General features: G+C 40.9%; 1 protein-coding gene across 1 annotated transcript; it reads right to left on the bottom strand.

Moving 5' to 3' along the window:
* Positions 1-1,617: 1,617 nt before the first annotated feature.
* Positions 1,618-2,517, bottom strand: LOC132904153 (uncharacterized). The gene has a single exon (XM_060954070.1). The coding sequence runs from the start codon at positions 2,515-2,517 to the stop codon at positions 1,618-1,620; it is 900 nt and encodes a 299-aa protein (XP_060810053.1).
* Positions 2,518-16,883: the final 14,366 nt, after the last annotated feature.

The following is a 16,883-nucleotide window of genomic DNA, read 5'->3' as shown; positions in this document are numbered from 1 at the left end:
CCAGCATATGTCGAAAGTATTTGATACTCTCGTATATTGCAAGGAGCTCACGATCATATGGAGAGTATTTGACTTGTGACGGGCTCAACTTGCGTGAGAAAAACGCCAGTGGCTGCCAGTCACCATCCTTTAGCTGCTGCAGGACTCCACCTATCGCTGTATCTGAGGCGTCAGTGACGAGTCCCAGTCTAGCTTGGGAATCAGGATGGGCCAAAAGAGCAGCGTCACAAAGGCTCCTTTTGCACGCTTCAAAGGCATCCCAAGCGGTACCTGTTATGGCGACAGGGTGAGAAGCTTTGATCGACCCAGTGAGTAAGGCATTCAGAGGAGCTTGAATCTGGGCAGCGTTGGGCAAAAATCGCCTGTAAAAATTTATCATGCCCAGGAATCGCCTGAGTTCTCTGGCTGTCTTAGGCACTGGGAAATCAGCTAGGGCCTTCACTTTGCTGTCAAGTGGTTTGGTGCCGCTCTCAGATATGGTGTATCCGAGGAATGTTACTTCAGGTGCACCGAAAATGCACTTATTAGTGTTGATAAGTACACCATAGGCCTTCATCCGGGTGAAGAGTTGGCGTAGGTGACCTTCGTGTTCGGTCTGGGTTTTGCTGAATATGAGGAAATCGTCCAAATATGGGTAGCAAAAGTCCAGGCCGCGGGTCATTTCATCAACAAACCGTTGAAAAGTTTGCCCGGCATTACGCAACCCGAAGGTCATATAGGGAAACTCGAAAAGTCCGAACGGTGTGGAAATTGCGGTTTTCTATATATCGGCTTGAGCGACTGGGATGAAATGATAGGCTTTTACTAGGTCGACGACAGAAAAGTACTTACATCCGGCGAGGGAGTGGGAAAAATCATGTATATGACGGATAGGGTATTTGTCCGGTATAGTTCTGGCGTTCAAAAGCCTATAATCGCCACAGGGGCGCCACCCGTTATCCTTTTTAGGAACGAGGTGTAGGGGTGATGCCCATTGGCTATCGGACGGGCGCGCGATACCGTTAGCAACCATAGCATCGAACTCTGTCTTTGCTATTTTCAGTTTGTCTGGTGCTAATCGGCGGGGTGAGCATGAGACTGGGGGTCCAGGAGTGGTTCTTATATGGTGTGTGGTGTTATGCTTGACGATATCCGGAATACCAGCGGGTCGTGTTATTTCCGGAAATTCGGATAAAATGGCATGATAACTACTGTTACCACCAGTTGAGATTTTTACGCTGGACACCAGGGTGCTACGGGTGGCTACTCTAGTAACAGTGCTGACATTGGTTAGGCTATCGATTAACTTTTGGTTCCTGATATCAACGGTAAGTTGGTAAAATGATAAAAAATCTACGCCAATGATAGGTTTTGTAACGTCAGCAACCACGAAGCGCCATGGGAAATTCCGGCGTAAACCTAAATTTAAGTTTAGCTGTATATAGCCATAAGTGTCGATAGCCGAACCATTGGCAGCACTCAATTGATAGTCGGACTTAGCACGGGTACGGTGCTCTCTAAGTGCAAAAATAGGGTACACACATATATCACTACCAGTGTCTATTAAATAGTCTATGTTGCTCGAGCGATCCTTAACGAAAAGGCGACCGGTGTGAATCTGGCAGTCGTCCGTCGCCATCACTGACTGCCGGGAAGGTTTCCCGATTCGAAACGGAAGTCGCACGGTTTCACACAGTATTTCGCGTTAGATCCGTGTTTATGATGATACCAACAGACTGGAAAGCGCCGATAGTTGGATTTGGACCTCTGAGTACGCGATGACGATCCGCTGCGTGACCTGGGTCGATGGCCTCGCTCCCGTTGACGCGGCTGTCGGCTGATTTGCATCTGGAGCGCGCTGACCTGCTTTGACAACTGCGCCACCTGCTGTGTTAGGAGATCGACCGATGATGACGGTGCTGACGACGACGTGGCGGCTACTTGCTGTGTCGGAGTCGCTATGTCGTGCACACGATCGGCTAGTTCCGCGAGAGCGTCCAGAGACAGCGAGGGTTGCGAAGCGATGATCGGCTGCAATCCCGTGGGTAACCTGCTAGTCCAGATCGTCTTCAAAAAGTCGTCAGGTATGGCTGGTCCAGCGAGATGTTGCAGGTGCCGGAGAAACTGCGACGGCTTGCGTGTGCCAAGCTGCTCGTGCATCAGTAGCTGCTTCACCTTATTTTCGCGCGACACAGACAAACGCTTAATCAGCTCGGACTTCAGGCGCGCGTAGTCAGCTGGACCGGTGAGAATATCCTCTACTTCGGCTGCATACTGTCTATCCAGCGTTGCAAGGACGTGGTAGAATTTGGTTCGGTCGTCAGTTATCCTCATTATGGCAAACTGTCCTTCCACTTGAGCGAACCATATGGCAGGTTTCTCGGGCCAAAACGAAGGAATTTTCATATGGCCAGGCGCTGAGGGTAGAAATACAGGCGCCGCTGTGCTTGCTGCGTCCTCAAATTTCGACGCCGCCGTCTTATCTTGCTTCTTGGCATTGGTACGTACAGTCACGTTGTCGCTGTCCGAATCCGACATTTTCTCCAAATTCCGTGTCCTTAGGGGTCACCAGTTGTAGCTGTCTGAGAGTATGCCGGAATAAAAACGTCTATATCCACGCAAATACACTTTAATGGACACACGTACAGTTTATAGAAATAAAGAAGGAGCACAGAGAAAAGAAAGATAGTCCAAGCGAAACACAAGAAGCAGGGATAGAAAGTTCCAAAACACAAAACAAGCGAGTAAGCGATTCACGTAAGACGCGATACAATGGCAAGCGACGTGAGGTCTGCGGTGCATAGGTGAATCATAACTAGTGGAGTCTCGGCCGGCCGGCCGTGTCCGGCGCATCGTAGGTACTCGTAGCTATACAGCTATGATGCGTTATCCTTGCATTAGTTTGCCGCCCGGCTTTGCGTGTCGATTATATTTTGTAAATGTGTAAATATAAATTAATATATAAGTTGTAAATAATATGTAATTAGAAAATATTATTAAATACTATAAATTATATTAATATATAGGTAATTATAATATAAATAATGATAAATAGAAATAGGTTCCCTACATACAGTTATTGCCTAAATCAATAAATGCTTGTTTTTCCCAACTATTAATTTTTATGTCTTTAAAGTATTTGTTAGTGGTAATTAAGTCATTATCTATGCGTAAAACTGTCTTTTCATTGGGCACAATAGAACCTTGCACGGTAGTAATAGAATCATTACCATTATCAGACAGATTGACCTTATTAATATTCCGATTAAATCTATAATCTTTTGTAGTATGTCCTACTCTTCTACAGTTACCGCATCTATTCATAGGATTTGTACATTTAGTACGAATGTGACCAAATTCCCCACAGTTATAACAAGTAATTCCAGGTTTACTGGACTCAGCATAATTATTGATGCAGTTGATTTAGTTTCTGAGTCTTTAATCCATGGTATCTTACGTTTTACCAAAACTTGATGACCATAACTTTGAGTTAACGTTTTTAAGTACGAAAATAGCTGTTCGGGTTCCTCAAAACGGCAAGCGTTAGCACTCATTCTTACGAATTTATCGTCAATACCATGCACTAAACAACCAATCGCTTTTCTTCCAGCAATATCACACTTATTTATTAATTACATTTTTTCGTAATAATAAACATCTAAAGGCTGACCTAACTTACAGCGTATTTGCAACATTTGTTGCAAGATGTCACCGTAATTCTCAGTAAGGAAAAGCAGACTTTAACTTTTCTACCCATTCATCTCAGCTATACAGAAGAGATGGCAGTCCCTGGTACCAACGTTTGGCAAGCCCAGTTAATTTAGCTAAAGCATAGTGACGGGTTTGCTTTTCGTTCCACGAGTAAATAGTAGCGCACTCGTTTACTTTGTGTGTCCAGGATTGGATATTTTGGGAACCGTCACTAGGATCAAACTCGGGAATAACATTGATGTGCGTAAAAAATTGAGCGGGTATGGCGAATGGCGAAATTATTAATATTATTAACAGAAGTTCCAGTTCCAGTTACATTTTCTAAAGTTTTGGCGTTTGATTTCTCCGCTTCTGCTAACGGGGGGGGGGTACTTATCTCCGATCTACTACTATTGCGAATAGATGTGCTGGATTTTGACATCTTGTTTCTAATATAAATTTCATGCTTACGACTTTTTTTACACTGCATAGACCGTTCTTTGGACCGTTTGTAATGTCTGTTTCTGGCTGGTGATGAAATAGAACGCTCAGAGCTATCCGAATAATAACTGCGTGGACGCTTCGACGTATTTCGCTTATCAATTCGAGAACGCCTTTCAGACCCTAGACTACGATCAGAGCTAGTTGAATTACGGCGGTGCCGTCGATGTTTCGATACATGACGCTGTAGCGGGAGCGATGATTCGGCTCGACCGCCACCAAAGGGAAGATCTTCCGCCAGGCTAGATGTTATGCCTGGGGAACCGCGGCTCCGACGATGTTGTGTCGGAGGTTGTATATATAGCTCCAATCCGTGAAATCTTTGAAATCGCGTCTTAGATTCTTCGCTGCTATTGGTCGAGCGCGTCAATTTCTTCGCGATGATTGACAGTAGTTGTTTGATTTGATGTTGTGACGAGTGGCGTAGAGATGTCGCCACAGTACTCCCCCCCAAGACCGGAGGTCTGAAGTCTTGATCTTGCTGTGCAATCTGTGCTTCAGTTGTAGCTTGCAAGTGCCAGTTGTCTTCCAGTGAGTCGGAAGTTGCTCGAAGTCCTAGTGAGTCAGGAGTGAGCTGTTGCGTTGCTCGTAGTCTGCGGTGAGTCGAGACAGTAGAGAGCGAAGTCGACTTGTTGGCGCCGGTAGATATCGTTGCAGAGCTGCCACGCTGGAGAGAAGAGCGGCCGTCGAAGAGATCCAAGCGTGGGCTGCGGTAGATGCGTCGGTCGCTGAAGTCGATGAGAGTGAGTGCGGGTGGAGACAGGACCAGGAAAAGCTCGTTGCGTTGGCTGCGATGGACCTGCTGCGATACCCAGTTGCTGGCTTGCTGTGAGACTGCTTGCAGAGTGAGGAGTGATGCTGAGGATTGGAGTTGATGATGATGGAGAAGGTTGCTTCCAATCACGTCGAGGTCACCAATGTAGCGGGAGCGATGATTCGGCTCGACCGCCACCAAAGGGAAGATCTTCCGCCAGGCTAGATGTTATGCCTGGGGAACCGCGGCTCCGACGATGTTGTGTCGGAGGTTGTATATATAGCTCCAATCCGTGAAATCTTTGAAATCGCGTCTTAGATTCTTCGCTGCTATTGGTCGAGCGCGTCAATTTCTTCGCGATGATTGACAGTAGTTGTTTGATTTGATGTTGTGACGAGTGGCGTAGAGATGTCGCCACAACGCCTACGCGATCGTGAACGCCTTTCAGACGCCATAACTATAGATTCGAATCAACTTAAAATATAAAATAGGGCTAATTGTACTCATTTTTAGGAATGACGATGGTATTCCATCCCATCCAGTAGCAGAATCATTTTTAAGATTAATTATAAGAGATTCAACTTCAGTGACGTCGGTTTCAAGTAAAGCAATTGAGCATCTAATATTAAAAGTATTGGCTTTATTTTTGATGTTTTCAGCAAGTTTGGGGCCTATATTTACAAAATATTCATGTACGGTATTGATTGGATTTGAGCTAGTGATGGATGTGGGTTTTAGAAGTTCTTCTGCAGGATTTTTGTTAGGAGTAGTATCTGTTATGGTTCTTATGGCCTTCCATGTTTGTTTTGGGGTTTTACATTTATCAATAAGTAATGTGTCATGTTTTTCTTTGAGTGATCTTAAAAGGTTGTTACAGTAATTCCTATAACGGTCTTTCATATCAAGAATTTTTGACAGGAACAAAGGCGTGGATCATGGATGCGAAAAGTCAATTTTTCTGACAGATTTTTAGGGAAAAGGGGATTAAAAAGTACACTGTACAAAAAGGAGACAATATGAAAGTTACGACGTGATCTCATAGGTCTCCTTTTTGTCAAAAATTCTTGATATGAAAGACCGTTATAGGAATTACTGTAACAACCTTTTAAGATCACTCAAAGAGAAACATGACACATTACTTATTGATAAAGGTTAAACCCCAAAACAAACATGGAAGGCCATAAGAACCATAACAGATACTACTCCTAACAAAAATCCTGCAGAAGAACTTATAAACCCACATCCATCACTAGCTCAAATCCAATCAATACCGTACATGAATATTTTGTAAATATAGGCCCCAAACTTGCTGAAAACATCAAAAATAAAGCCAATACTTTTAATATTAGATGCTCAATTGCTTTACTTGAAACCGACGTTACTGAAGTTGAATCTCTTATAATTAATCTTAAAAATGATTCTGCTACTGGATGGGATGGAATACCATCGTCATTCCTAAAAATGAGTACAATTAGCCCTATTTTGGTACATATATTTAATCTTTGTCTTTCCTTGGGAATTTTTCCTGACTGCCTTAAGCACTCAATCATTCTTCCCATCCATAAGAGCGGTAGCAGAGACTACGTCGAAAATTATCGCCCAATATCTGTACTGACTGCTCTATCAAAAATTTTTGAAAAATTACTTAATTCACGTCTTGTGAAATATCTAAAACAAGAGAATATCCTGTCGGATTCAGAATTTGGTTTTCAGACAAATAAATCAACTGAAGAGGCAGTCACACAATAAACAGATTTCATTGTTAGTAATGTCAATCAGAAAAAAAAAATGTGTCGGATCTTTCCTTGACCTATCAAAGGCATTCGACACAGTCTCTTCTACGATTCTGTTACAAAAAATGGAAGCCGTTGGAAGACGTGGCCTACCGCTCCAATTATTTGAGAGTTACTTATCCAACAGAACCCAATCAGTCAAAATAAAAGACCAGGTAAGCAATCCTCTACTAGTTACATGCGGTGTGCCCCAAGGAAGTGTTCTTGGCCCGAGTCTCTTCCTGATATATATAAATGAACTATGTCAGTACAAGCCTTATAAAGGACAAATATTTTCGTACGCGGACGACACTGCTGTCATATTTCAGGGAGATTCTTGGGCTGAAGCAAGACATGTTGCTGAGAAGGGACTCAGAGAAATAGCACAATGGTTAAATAAAAACTTACTTACCTTAAATGTTGCCAAATCTAAATTTATGACATTTTCCAATTTTAAAACAACCCACCCCCGAATAATTATAACTTAATATTACATACTTGTTTAAATGCACAAACCTTATGTGACTGCACTAAACTACAAAAAGAAAACGATATTAAATACCTTGGTGTCCAAATCGATAATACCCTGACATGGAATGCACACATAGACCTTCTGTCATCGCGAACACGTAAACTCATTTGGATATTCAAGAGATTAAGAAATTTACTGAAACCAACTTTATTAAAAACTGTATATTATGCACTTGTACAATCCATCCTCAACTATTGTATACCCGCATGGGGTGGAGCGTGTAAAACCAAAATCTTGAAGGTAGAACGTGCTCAAAGATCTGTACTAAAAGTTATGACTAGGAAACCTTATCGATATCCTACAAGTGACCTTTACCGAGACTGCAAGGTTATGACGGTTCGACAATTATTCATTCTACGCATCACTTTAAACAAACACAGATGTTTACACTTCGACTCCAATATACCCATTAGGAATGGAAGAAGAATATGTACAACTCCCACTCATAACATAATTGAAAAATATTTACTTACCTTAGACTACTCTGAGACGGAATCGTTTATTATTGTTTAAAATTGAATTGTTTAATAAAGTAGTATCCTGACTCTTCAAGTTATGTACTAGTCCTAAGTAATACGTTAGGTAATTAGATTTAAGGTAATACTTGCGTTCACATTTTGTAAACTTCGAACACAATAAATTATGTATTATGTAAACCTCTCTTGCCACGGGTGGGTGACCTGGAGGCCTGAAATACAGGTCTAACCTAATTTAGGCTCCGGTCCACCTCCCAATATAAATTTAAATTTGTATATTGGTATGTTGTGGAAAAAATAAATCTTTTTTTCATTTTCATTTCATTTCAATGCTGTCGGGCCGGATGAAATCAGTCGCGGGATGCTGATCCCAATTCTCAGTTTTATTCTCCCTGTCATACACGCACATTATAAATACCAGTTTTATAGAACATCGTTTTCCTACCTCATGGCGTAATGCTTTTGTTCGTCCTCTCGCCAAGATTCCTGATCCTATCCGTTTAAATGATGTGCGTTTCATTCGTTCATTTTCATCCTTTCCTTCCTGTCTAAAATCCTCGAAGCCTCTGCCTTTAATCAGATTTTAAAACACTTGATTGACGACAATCTTCTCAATCGATATCAGTCTGGTTTTAGGCCCGGACACAGCACAACTACTGCACTGCTACGTATTACTGATGACATAAGAAAGGGTGTCGGGAGAGTCTGGTGGGAATATGGGTCTCTCTCTAAGAGAGAAACGAATAATTTCACTGATTGAGATTTATTGCCAATAGAATAATTAAATTTGTACAATATGCGCGTTACCGATCAAGACCACGAGACGACTGAGAACGGAGGGGATTCGATCGCCAGTCGCTCTACATAAAAATGCAATTCAGCAAGTTGCATGTCGCTACATCATTCCCCTCTTTTTTTTTAAAAAAAAGGTTGTATACAAAATTTTGAATAATATTGTAAAAAACATTAACACGATTTGCAAAATCAAGAAAATATATAAAAGTTTGTTTAAATTATAATATATACTTTAGTTTCATACACAAAATGCACTATGATCATGACACACTTTTAACGAATAAGACTGAGAAGTCGCGGGCGCAGGATTGAGAATCACTGGCTGTGCCGGTGCTGCTACTCTGACTTGCGTGAGATCGCGGCATGTTAGCGGCGATTTGCTTGCGCATCCAGGAACGCACGCGGCTTTGAAACTTCCTCCATATGATGTATACTTCCACCAACAATAGTATACTGACAATGGCTATCATCAATATATTTTGTTGAGACATATGTGCCTCCACCTGACTATTGTTCTGGGCTACGATGACTGGATCTTTACTCTGAGCACTGCCCATTCTTCAACAATTAATTCAGACGTTCGAATGTATTTAAAAACAAAAATCTTCTGTCCAAACTAATAGAAAATTATCGAAGTAAAAATATCCCGTTGTGTCATAAACATATGACATTACACACTTCATACCTACTTAAATACCTAAGCTCATAAACAGTGCATCTTTCAGACACTTATAAAATTCAAGTAATGAAATTTGATATACTACTCTGTCAAGAAAGTAGCAGGAAAAGATCAATAATACACAAACTGTTTGTTATTCATCCAAAATTTTATCACCTTCAAAATATGCTCCTTTAGAAACGATACACTTACGCCAACGAATAATCCAATCATCAAAACATTTTTTAAACGCTGTTTCTGGAATTGAGGTCAGTTCTCGCCGCGAATTCTCTTTTATGTCTTCTACCGATTGAAAACGGGTGCCACGAAGTGGTAATTTGAGTTTAGGAAAAAGAAAAAAGTCGGCTGGAGCTATATCTGGTGAATATGGTGGTTGCTCGATGGTATTTGTTGAGTGTTTGGTTAAAAATTCGTTCACAATGATGGCCTTGTGCGAAGGTGCATTATCATGGTGCAAAATCCAAGAATTTTCTTTCCACAAATCTGGCCTTTTTCGTCGGATTTGCTCTCTTAAACGCCGCATAACACTCAAATAATATTCCTTATTTACCGTTTGACCTTCCGGCAAGAATTCCGAGTGCACAACACCGCGATAGTCAAAGAAAACAGTCAACATGACTTTGACTTTTGAACGACTTTGGCGTGGTTTTTTCGGTTTCGGTTCAGTTGGAAGGCGCCACTCCGAAGCTTGTTGACTAGTTTGCATGTCAAACTCGTAAACCCACGTCTCGTCACCAGTAACAATGCGTTTCATGAATGTTGGGTCGGAATTGACTCGTTCTAGCATGTCCTCAGCGACTCTCATGCGATTGAGTTTTTGAAAAAAATTCAGGTCTTTTGGGACTAGCCGAGCGGCAACATGTTTCATACCCAAATTATTAGTTAAAATGGTACGGATCGACTCGTGAGATACAGAAAGTTCGGTGGCTATCTCTCTCAAAGTTGAATGAGGATTTTCAGCCACTATTTCCTTCACTTTTGCGATGTTAACTTCAGTTGCAGACGTTGATGGCCTACCAGAGCGAGGCAAATCTTCCATCACATCTCGACCGCTTTTGAACGCTTTGTACCACTCAAAAGCACGAGTTTTTGATAAAGTCGATTCACCGTAAGCCTTCTGTAACATTTTCAGTGACTCCGAACACGATATTCCATTGGCAATGCAAAATTTAAGACAAACTCTTTGTTCGATGTTTTTATCCATTATGAAATTAGCAATACACACTAGATATGATATAACTAAAAATAGCACTGTATTTAATGTAAACAACAGATGCAACTCAAACTCCGCGCCAAAATGGAAAACAGTTGTGCCAATCTAACAACAACAAAAAAAAACAAAAATTTGAATTGGAACCATAAATAAATAATCCATTCCCGATACTTTTCTGACTGAATGTATCAATCTACAAATGAACACTTACAAACACATCGTTCCTATGCAGTTACATTCCATAGTACCTACTTACACTGCAAAGTTAAGTTCAAAATAAAATTGTTATAGAAAAGAAACTGTGAAGTACAAAATAAAGTTGATACAGAAAAGAAACTGTATGTACTTATACAAAAACAGAATACAACTGTTACACAAAAATAATACCGTTATCGATTTAGCATTAACATGTATGGTTTTTTATATATTTATTACCAAACTACATGTATTAGATAAAACGATATTACAAATATGTGTTTTTTAACTAACCTAGAAAATGAACAAAACGAACGGATTCTAACGATGCGACCTTTACGCGTTACACGATGCGTATCTGTATCTGATCCTTCTGTACTGTGTTCTATTTGCACAGGGCTTGACAAGCTTCTCTGTGGCACGATACTCTTAGATACGTCTAACCGTTCGTATGTACCTTCTTCACGATCCAGTGGTACAGGGCATAAATTGCTTCTCTGCGTATCGGTTAAATCATCGTCTTGATGTACATACGCGGGTTTAAGCCTATCTATAGATATACGTGTTAATTTGTCTTTGACTCTCACTACAAATACCTTACTTCCTCGTTGTATGACTTTATATGGACCGTCATAAGTCGGTTGTTAAGGTCGCTTGTCTTAAGATCAGGATGAACGAAAATTGTCCGTGAGCCATGTTGAGAAAACGACACAGGTTTGTATTTACATATAGTATCTCTTATCCTTTCATCTAATGTTTCGGGATTGCATACCTGAGTTTTCGTAGTGTCAAAAAAATCTCCAGGTAACCTTAACGCTTGGCCGTACATCATTTCCGCAGCGCTTACTCCACTGTCACTACGGAGTGCTGCACGAAGACCTAACATTACAGTTGATAACTTTTCTACCCAAGAAGTGTTATCTAAACGAGCTAAAAGTGCTGCTTTTAAAAATCTATGGAAACGTTCCAGAATACCGTTACATTGTGCGTGATATGGTGTAGTTCTTGTTTTATTCACACCCATATAACGCATAAGGCGGTTAAACAAATCGCTTTTGAATTGACGACCTTGGTCGCTAGTTATCGTATGTGGACATCCGAAATCTAAGGTCTGCCGCGCCGATGGATGCATGGCTAGGGGCGAGCCTAGTCTCGAGCGTGCCACTTCCGCCATGGGGTTGGGCGACCCCCAGGTAATGGCTAGCCTTACCCTGGCATGCGGGGCTCTGCTGGGGCGGACAAAATTTTTCCCTAGCGTCTCGTGGGAATCGCATTATGAATCTTAAAAAGCATATAAATGGCGGCGATGGTGTCCGCACCCCATCACGTCTCGTTCCCGGCGGGAGCGGTATGCGGTCTGCTGAAAGCCGCTTTGCGACGATGAATGTAAGAGGAGGAATGAAGGATAAGATTGAGGAAGTATGCCAGATGATGGATGAAAGACGTTTGGATGTGTTGTGCGTGAATGAAACGAAGCGGAAAGGATGCGACGCGACGCAGCACGGCCCTTACACGGCGTATTGGTCTGGAATTTCCAGTACCAGCCGAGGCTGTCAAGGGGTCGGTCTAATTCTTTCTGCACGAATGGCTGAGTGCGTGAATGAGTATGAGTGTGTCAGCCCTCGTCTTCTATGGATTAGGCTGAAAGTTGGAATCACTCGGATCTTCGTTCTAGGTGTTTATGCACCTTGGGATGTGGGTTCGAGGGGTACAACATCAGCAAAAAGCGAAAACGAGGAGTTCTGGAATAGTGTAAGAGAAGTATTGAAAGTTACCAAGCCAAATGAGAAGATTATTATGTTAGGTGATTTTAATGGATGGGTGGGTGTAAAGCGTGATGGATATGAAAAGGTGCTTGGTGCGTTTGGTGACGAAAAGGTGAATGATAATGGAAGAAGTGTATTAGAAATTTGTCTAGAGTGGGATCTTTTTGTGTCGAACTCAATGTTTCAACATAAAGAGATCCACACCTACACAAGAGTGGAAGGTATTTTAAAAAGTATGATAGACTTTGTGATTGTAGATGAAAGATTGAAGAACAAAGTGCTGGATACCCGTGCATATCGCGGTGCTGGCATTGACTCGGACCATTTACTGGTGATATCCCGGATAAGGGGTATCTTCAATCGCTGGCGGCACAGGGTAAGGGAGCAAACCAGCGCTTTGGAAAGAGTAAAAGTAGAAAATTTGCAAGATATGGATGTAGGTAAGAAGTATATTAATAGACTGAAGGATGAATTTGAAGATTTAGAGGAAATGAGCGATATTGAAGATGGATGGAAGGAATTTAAAGAAAGAATTGTGAAAGTAGCTGTTGAAGTGTGTGGTGTAAGTAGAAGAAGGAAAGGAAAAAATCACAAAAATGCGTGGATGAGTAAAGATGTGCAAGAACTTGTGCGATTAAAGAAGAAAGCATGGCTGGATTTGTTAGCAGCAAAAGCTAACTTAAGAATGCAAGAGGTTATAGATGAAGATGTGAATGAAGCACGTAAGGAATATAAGAAAATGAAAGATTTGGTTAAGAAAGCTGTGATTAGAAAGAAAGAAGAGTATAAAGAGGATTTTGATAAAAGGCTATCAGAAGACTTTCAGTCAAATCTGAAAGTATTCTGGAAATCCGTAAGGTCAGCCCGAGGAAATACTATAACCAGAGAGCTGACTAGGATCAGATGCCAGGATGGTAGCGTTGTGAAAGGAGAAGAATGTGTACTAAAGATATGGAAGGACTATTTTGAAAGTTTATTTGAAAAAAGGAAGGAAATAAGAAAGATTTCTGCTATAGCGAAGAAAAAGAGAATGAGATGGAAGGCGAAATTGAAATGTTCGAAATTGTGGAAGCACTTAAGAGTATGAAAGCGGGAAAGGCTGCTGGGTGTGATAGAGTGTCGGTCGAGATGCTTAAAGCAGGAAAAGGCGTAGTAGCTAGTCAGTTGTACTGCCTTTTCAATTTGTGTTGGAGAAGCGGCCGAGTACCAAAAGATTGGTGTAAGGCTGTTATCGTGCCACTTTACAAAGGAAAAGGGTCACAGCTGGACTGCAAAAATTATCGTGGTATAAGCCTGCTTAGCGTCGTCGGCAAATTGTATGCTAAGGTATTGATTAATAGAGTCAGGAATGAAACTGATGACAAAATATGGGATGCTCAAGCGGGATTTCGAAAGGGAATGGGATGTACTGATCAGGTCTTTTCCTTGCGGTGCATAGCCGAAAAGTTTTTGGCCAAGAGTCAAAAAGTCTATTGCACATTCGTAGATCTGGAAAAGGCCTATGACAGAGTTGAGAGGAATGAATTGTGGTCAGCACTTTCTATGCATGGGGTGAGCAGTCTCTTAATACGAGCACTGAAATCCTTATATGAGGATTCGAGTGCTTGTGTCAGGATAAACGGAGCGCACACTGAGTGGTTTAAGATTGAGAAAGGCGTTAGGCAAGGATGTGTTGCGTCACCGTGGCTGTTCAACCTATTTATGGATAGCTGTTTGACAGATTTGAAAGAGTCTAAAAGTGGATTAAGGATGAATGAGTTACTCGTCAAATGTCTGCTCTATGCCGACGATCAGGTTATACTGGCGTCATCAGCGGAGGAGTTACAGGAGATGGTAAACTGTATGCATGAAGCTTTAAAAGAGAAAGGAATGAAAGTGAACGTAAGTAAAACTAAAACACTGGTTTTTGAAATGGAGAAAGAAATGACAGCATGTAATATTTTGATTGGAGGAGAAAAAGTGGAGCAAGTGAAAGAGTTTGTATATCTAGGATCAAAGTTTACATCAGATGGCAAGTATGATAGTGATATTGAAAGGAGAGTGAACGCGGGGAACATGGTGAATGGAGCTTTGCATGCCTTTATGAGCAGTCAGAAACTATCCAAAAAGGCTCGACTGGCTGTGCACAGGGGCGTGTTGGTCCCGACATTAATGTATGGGAGTGAAAGTTGGGTATGGCAAAAGAAGCATGAAAGCAGAATAAATGCAGTGGAAATGAGAGCGTTAAGGAGTATGATGGGTGTGAAATTGAGTGACAGGATAAGGAACAGCGTGATAAGGGAATGTTGTGATGTGAAAGAAGATGTAGTTACAGGAATAGAAAAGGGTATGTTAAGATGGTTCGGTCATGTGGAGAGGATGAATGAAAGCAGGTTGACTAAGCAGATATACAAGGAGAGTGTGGAGGGAAAGGTCGGAGTGGGAAGACCTAGACGAACGTATCTTGATCAAATTAAGGACGTCCTGGTAAAGGGTCAGGTCAAAAGTACCCGAAACCGCCGAGCTTGTATGAAGAGAGTTATGAATGTGGACGAAGCGAAAGAAGTATGCAGAGATCGTGGCAAGTGGAAAGAGGTAGTCTCTGCCTACCCCTCCGGGAAAGAGGCGTGATTTTATGTATGTATGTATGTATGGACATCCGAAACGTGCTATCCAACCCTGGTAAACTACACGTGTTACTGTATCAGCTGTTTTATCTTTAGATTCAGGCCATCTCAAGAGTTACTAGATATCTACGAGTATAACCATCCGCTGTTGTTGGAAGAAGACCAATAATATCTAAATGAATATGTTCAAACATGTCGCATTCAGGAAACTGTTGTAGCTGAGACAAAGTATGTCTATTGACTTTACATCTTTGAGACTGAATACATGTTTTTGCCCACAAAACTACATCTCGGTTCATGGTTGGCCAGAAAAATTTTGAACTAACTAATTTACGTGTGTTTCTTATTCCCGGATGGCTAAGGTTATGTACGCTATTAAAAATTATCCTACGAAATTTGTGTGGTACATATGGACGAACATTTTCCGTTGAAAATTCACAATATAACTTATAGTTGCAGTTACTTAAGCTAATACATTTCAGTTGAATGTTATCCGATCCGTTGTTTGTTACAAACTCATCGTGGGACTGAGCTTCTGCCAACGCTGCGAAGTCTACGGTCGTGGGACACGTTATTGTTTCTACGCGGCTAAGTGCATCGGCTACTACATTGTTTGGACCTTCAATATGACGAATGTCGGTAGAAAATTCACTAATATAAATAAGTTGTCTTGTCCGCCTAGGTGTCTCCTTATCGGAACCTATTTTAGAAAATGCGTAAACTAACGGCTTATGACCTGTGTATATGATGAGAGACCTTCCTTCGTGCAGGTTCCTAAAATGTTTTATAGCCATATATATTAGGGTGGAGTGAAATTTTTTTTTTCTTAATTTTAAGTTTCCTGTCTTTCCAAACAGTGATCCATGGTAATGATAATGTTTATGCAAAATTACAGCTTTCTAACTCAATATCTTGAGGTGGCGCATTAGATATAAAGGTAGACAAATAAGAAAGAAAAATAGTTTCAAACTAACATTTATTTAAGACATTATTACCATATATTTTACTGAAATTATACTTAAAACTACTAGTAGTATGAATAACTATATGAAATAACCATAAAAACAAAAAAAAAATATGTTCCGTATCAGAAGATCTAGAGTCTTATTTTTGGCGGAAATACTGAGATTTGGCGTTAAAAATGGGTATTTCTTGCCTGGATTTTATTCGCGTACGAATGAATCCATCTCTAGCATCGGGTCCACAAACAGATGCTGAAGCCTCAGTAAAAATTTTGATACACCTTTCGACTGCCTGAGTGTGGCAAGGGTAGGTACTTTTCAATGTCAAACAGTTGAACTCCAGATGCAATTTTATTAGTATCTAATTTCAGAGTCGCTGTATTTCATTGTTACAGGAGGTTCTGATATCTTCTCTTTCGCCCATTCTATCAAATCATAATAATTTGTCGCATCTATTTTTTGCTCTAGTAACTGGAAATCACGAACTTTCTTGCCTTTGGACTCTCTTCTTGCCTTTAAACCTCTCCGAAGAGCCAGCTCTCGTAAGTGTTGAATATCATCTTGATGTTACATAGCCAGCAAAAGATTTTCTGGGTGTATGATATGATATGATTGAGATATGTTCTTCAACTTTAGTATTCCTTTGATATATATTATAAGCTTAATATATATAATTATTAGTTATATTAAAAGCTTTGTCCTTACGACCATAAAAAAATAGCTGTTATAGGTTCATGTTTTTTCTATAAATTGCAATTCTTTACGAATCATCTGCCGTTCTCTTCGTATTTTGCTTCGGTCTATCACTTTTTTTGAGTCCGCAGTACTGATAACATTTAAGTCAAGTAACGCTGCCTTAAATTAATGCTGCCGATCGGTCAGAAACTTTAGTTCTATCACACGATGTAGCAAGATTTTTTAGCTCATCTCTCATCTTTTGAGTTATTTTTAAGAATGGTTTAG

Source organism: Amyelois transitella, chromosome W (assembly GCF_032362555.1).
Source record: "Amyelois transitella isolate CPQ chromosome W, ilAmyTran1.1, whole genome shotgun sequence".
Taxonomy (NCBI): domain Eukaryota; kingdom Metazoa; phylum Arthropoda; class Insecta; order Lepidoptera; family Pyralidae; genus Amyelois; species Amyelois transitella.
The sequence above is the reverse complement of the archived record's forward strand: the minus strand, read 5'-3'. Positions and strand labels throughout refer to the sequence as shown.

Coding starts and splice junctions, on each gene's coding strand:
- LOC132904153 (XM_060954070.1), bottom strand. CDS start 2,517: ATGTCGGATTCGGACAGCGACAACGTGACTGTACGTACCAATGCCAAG.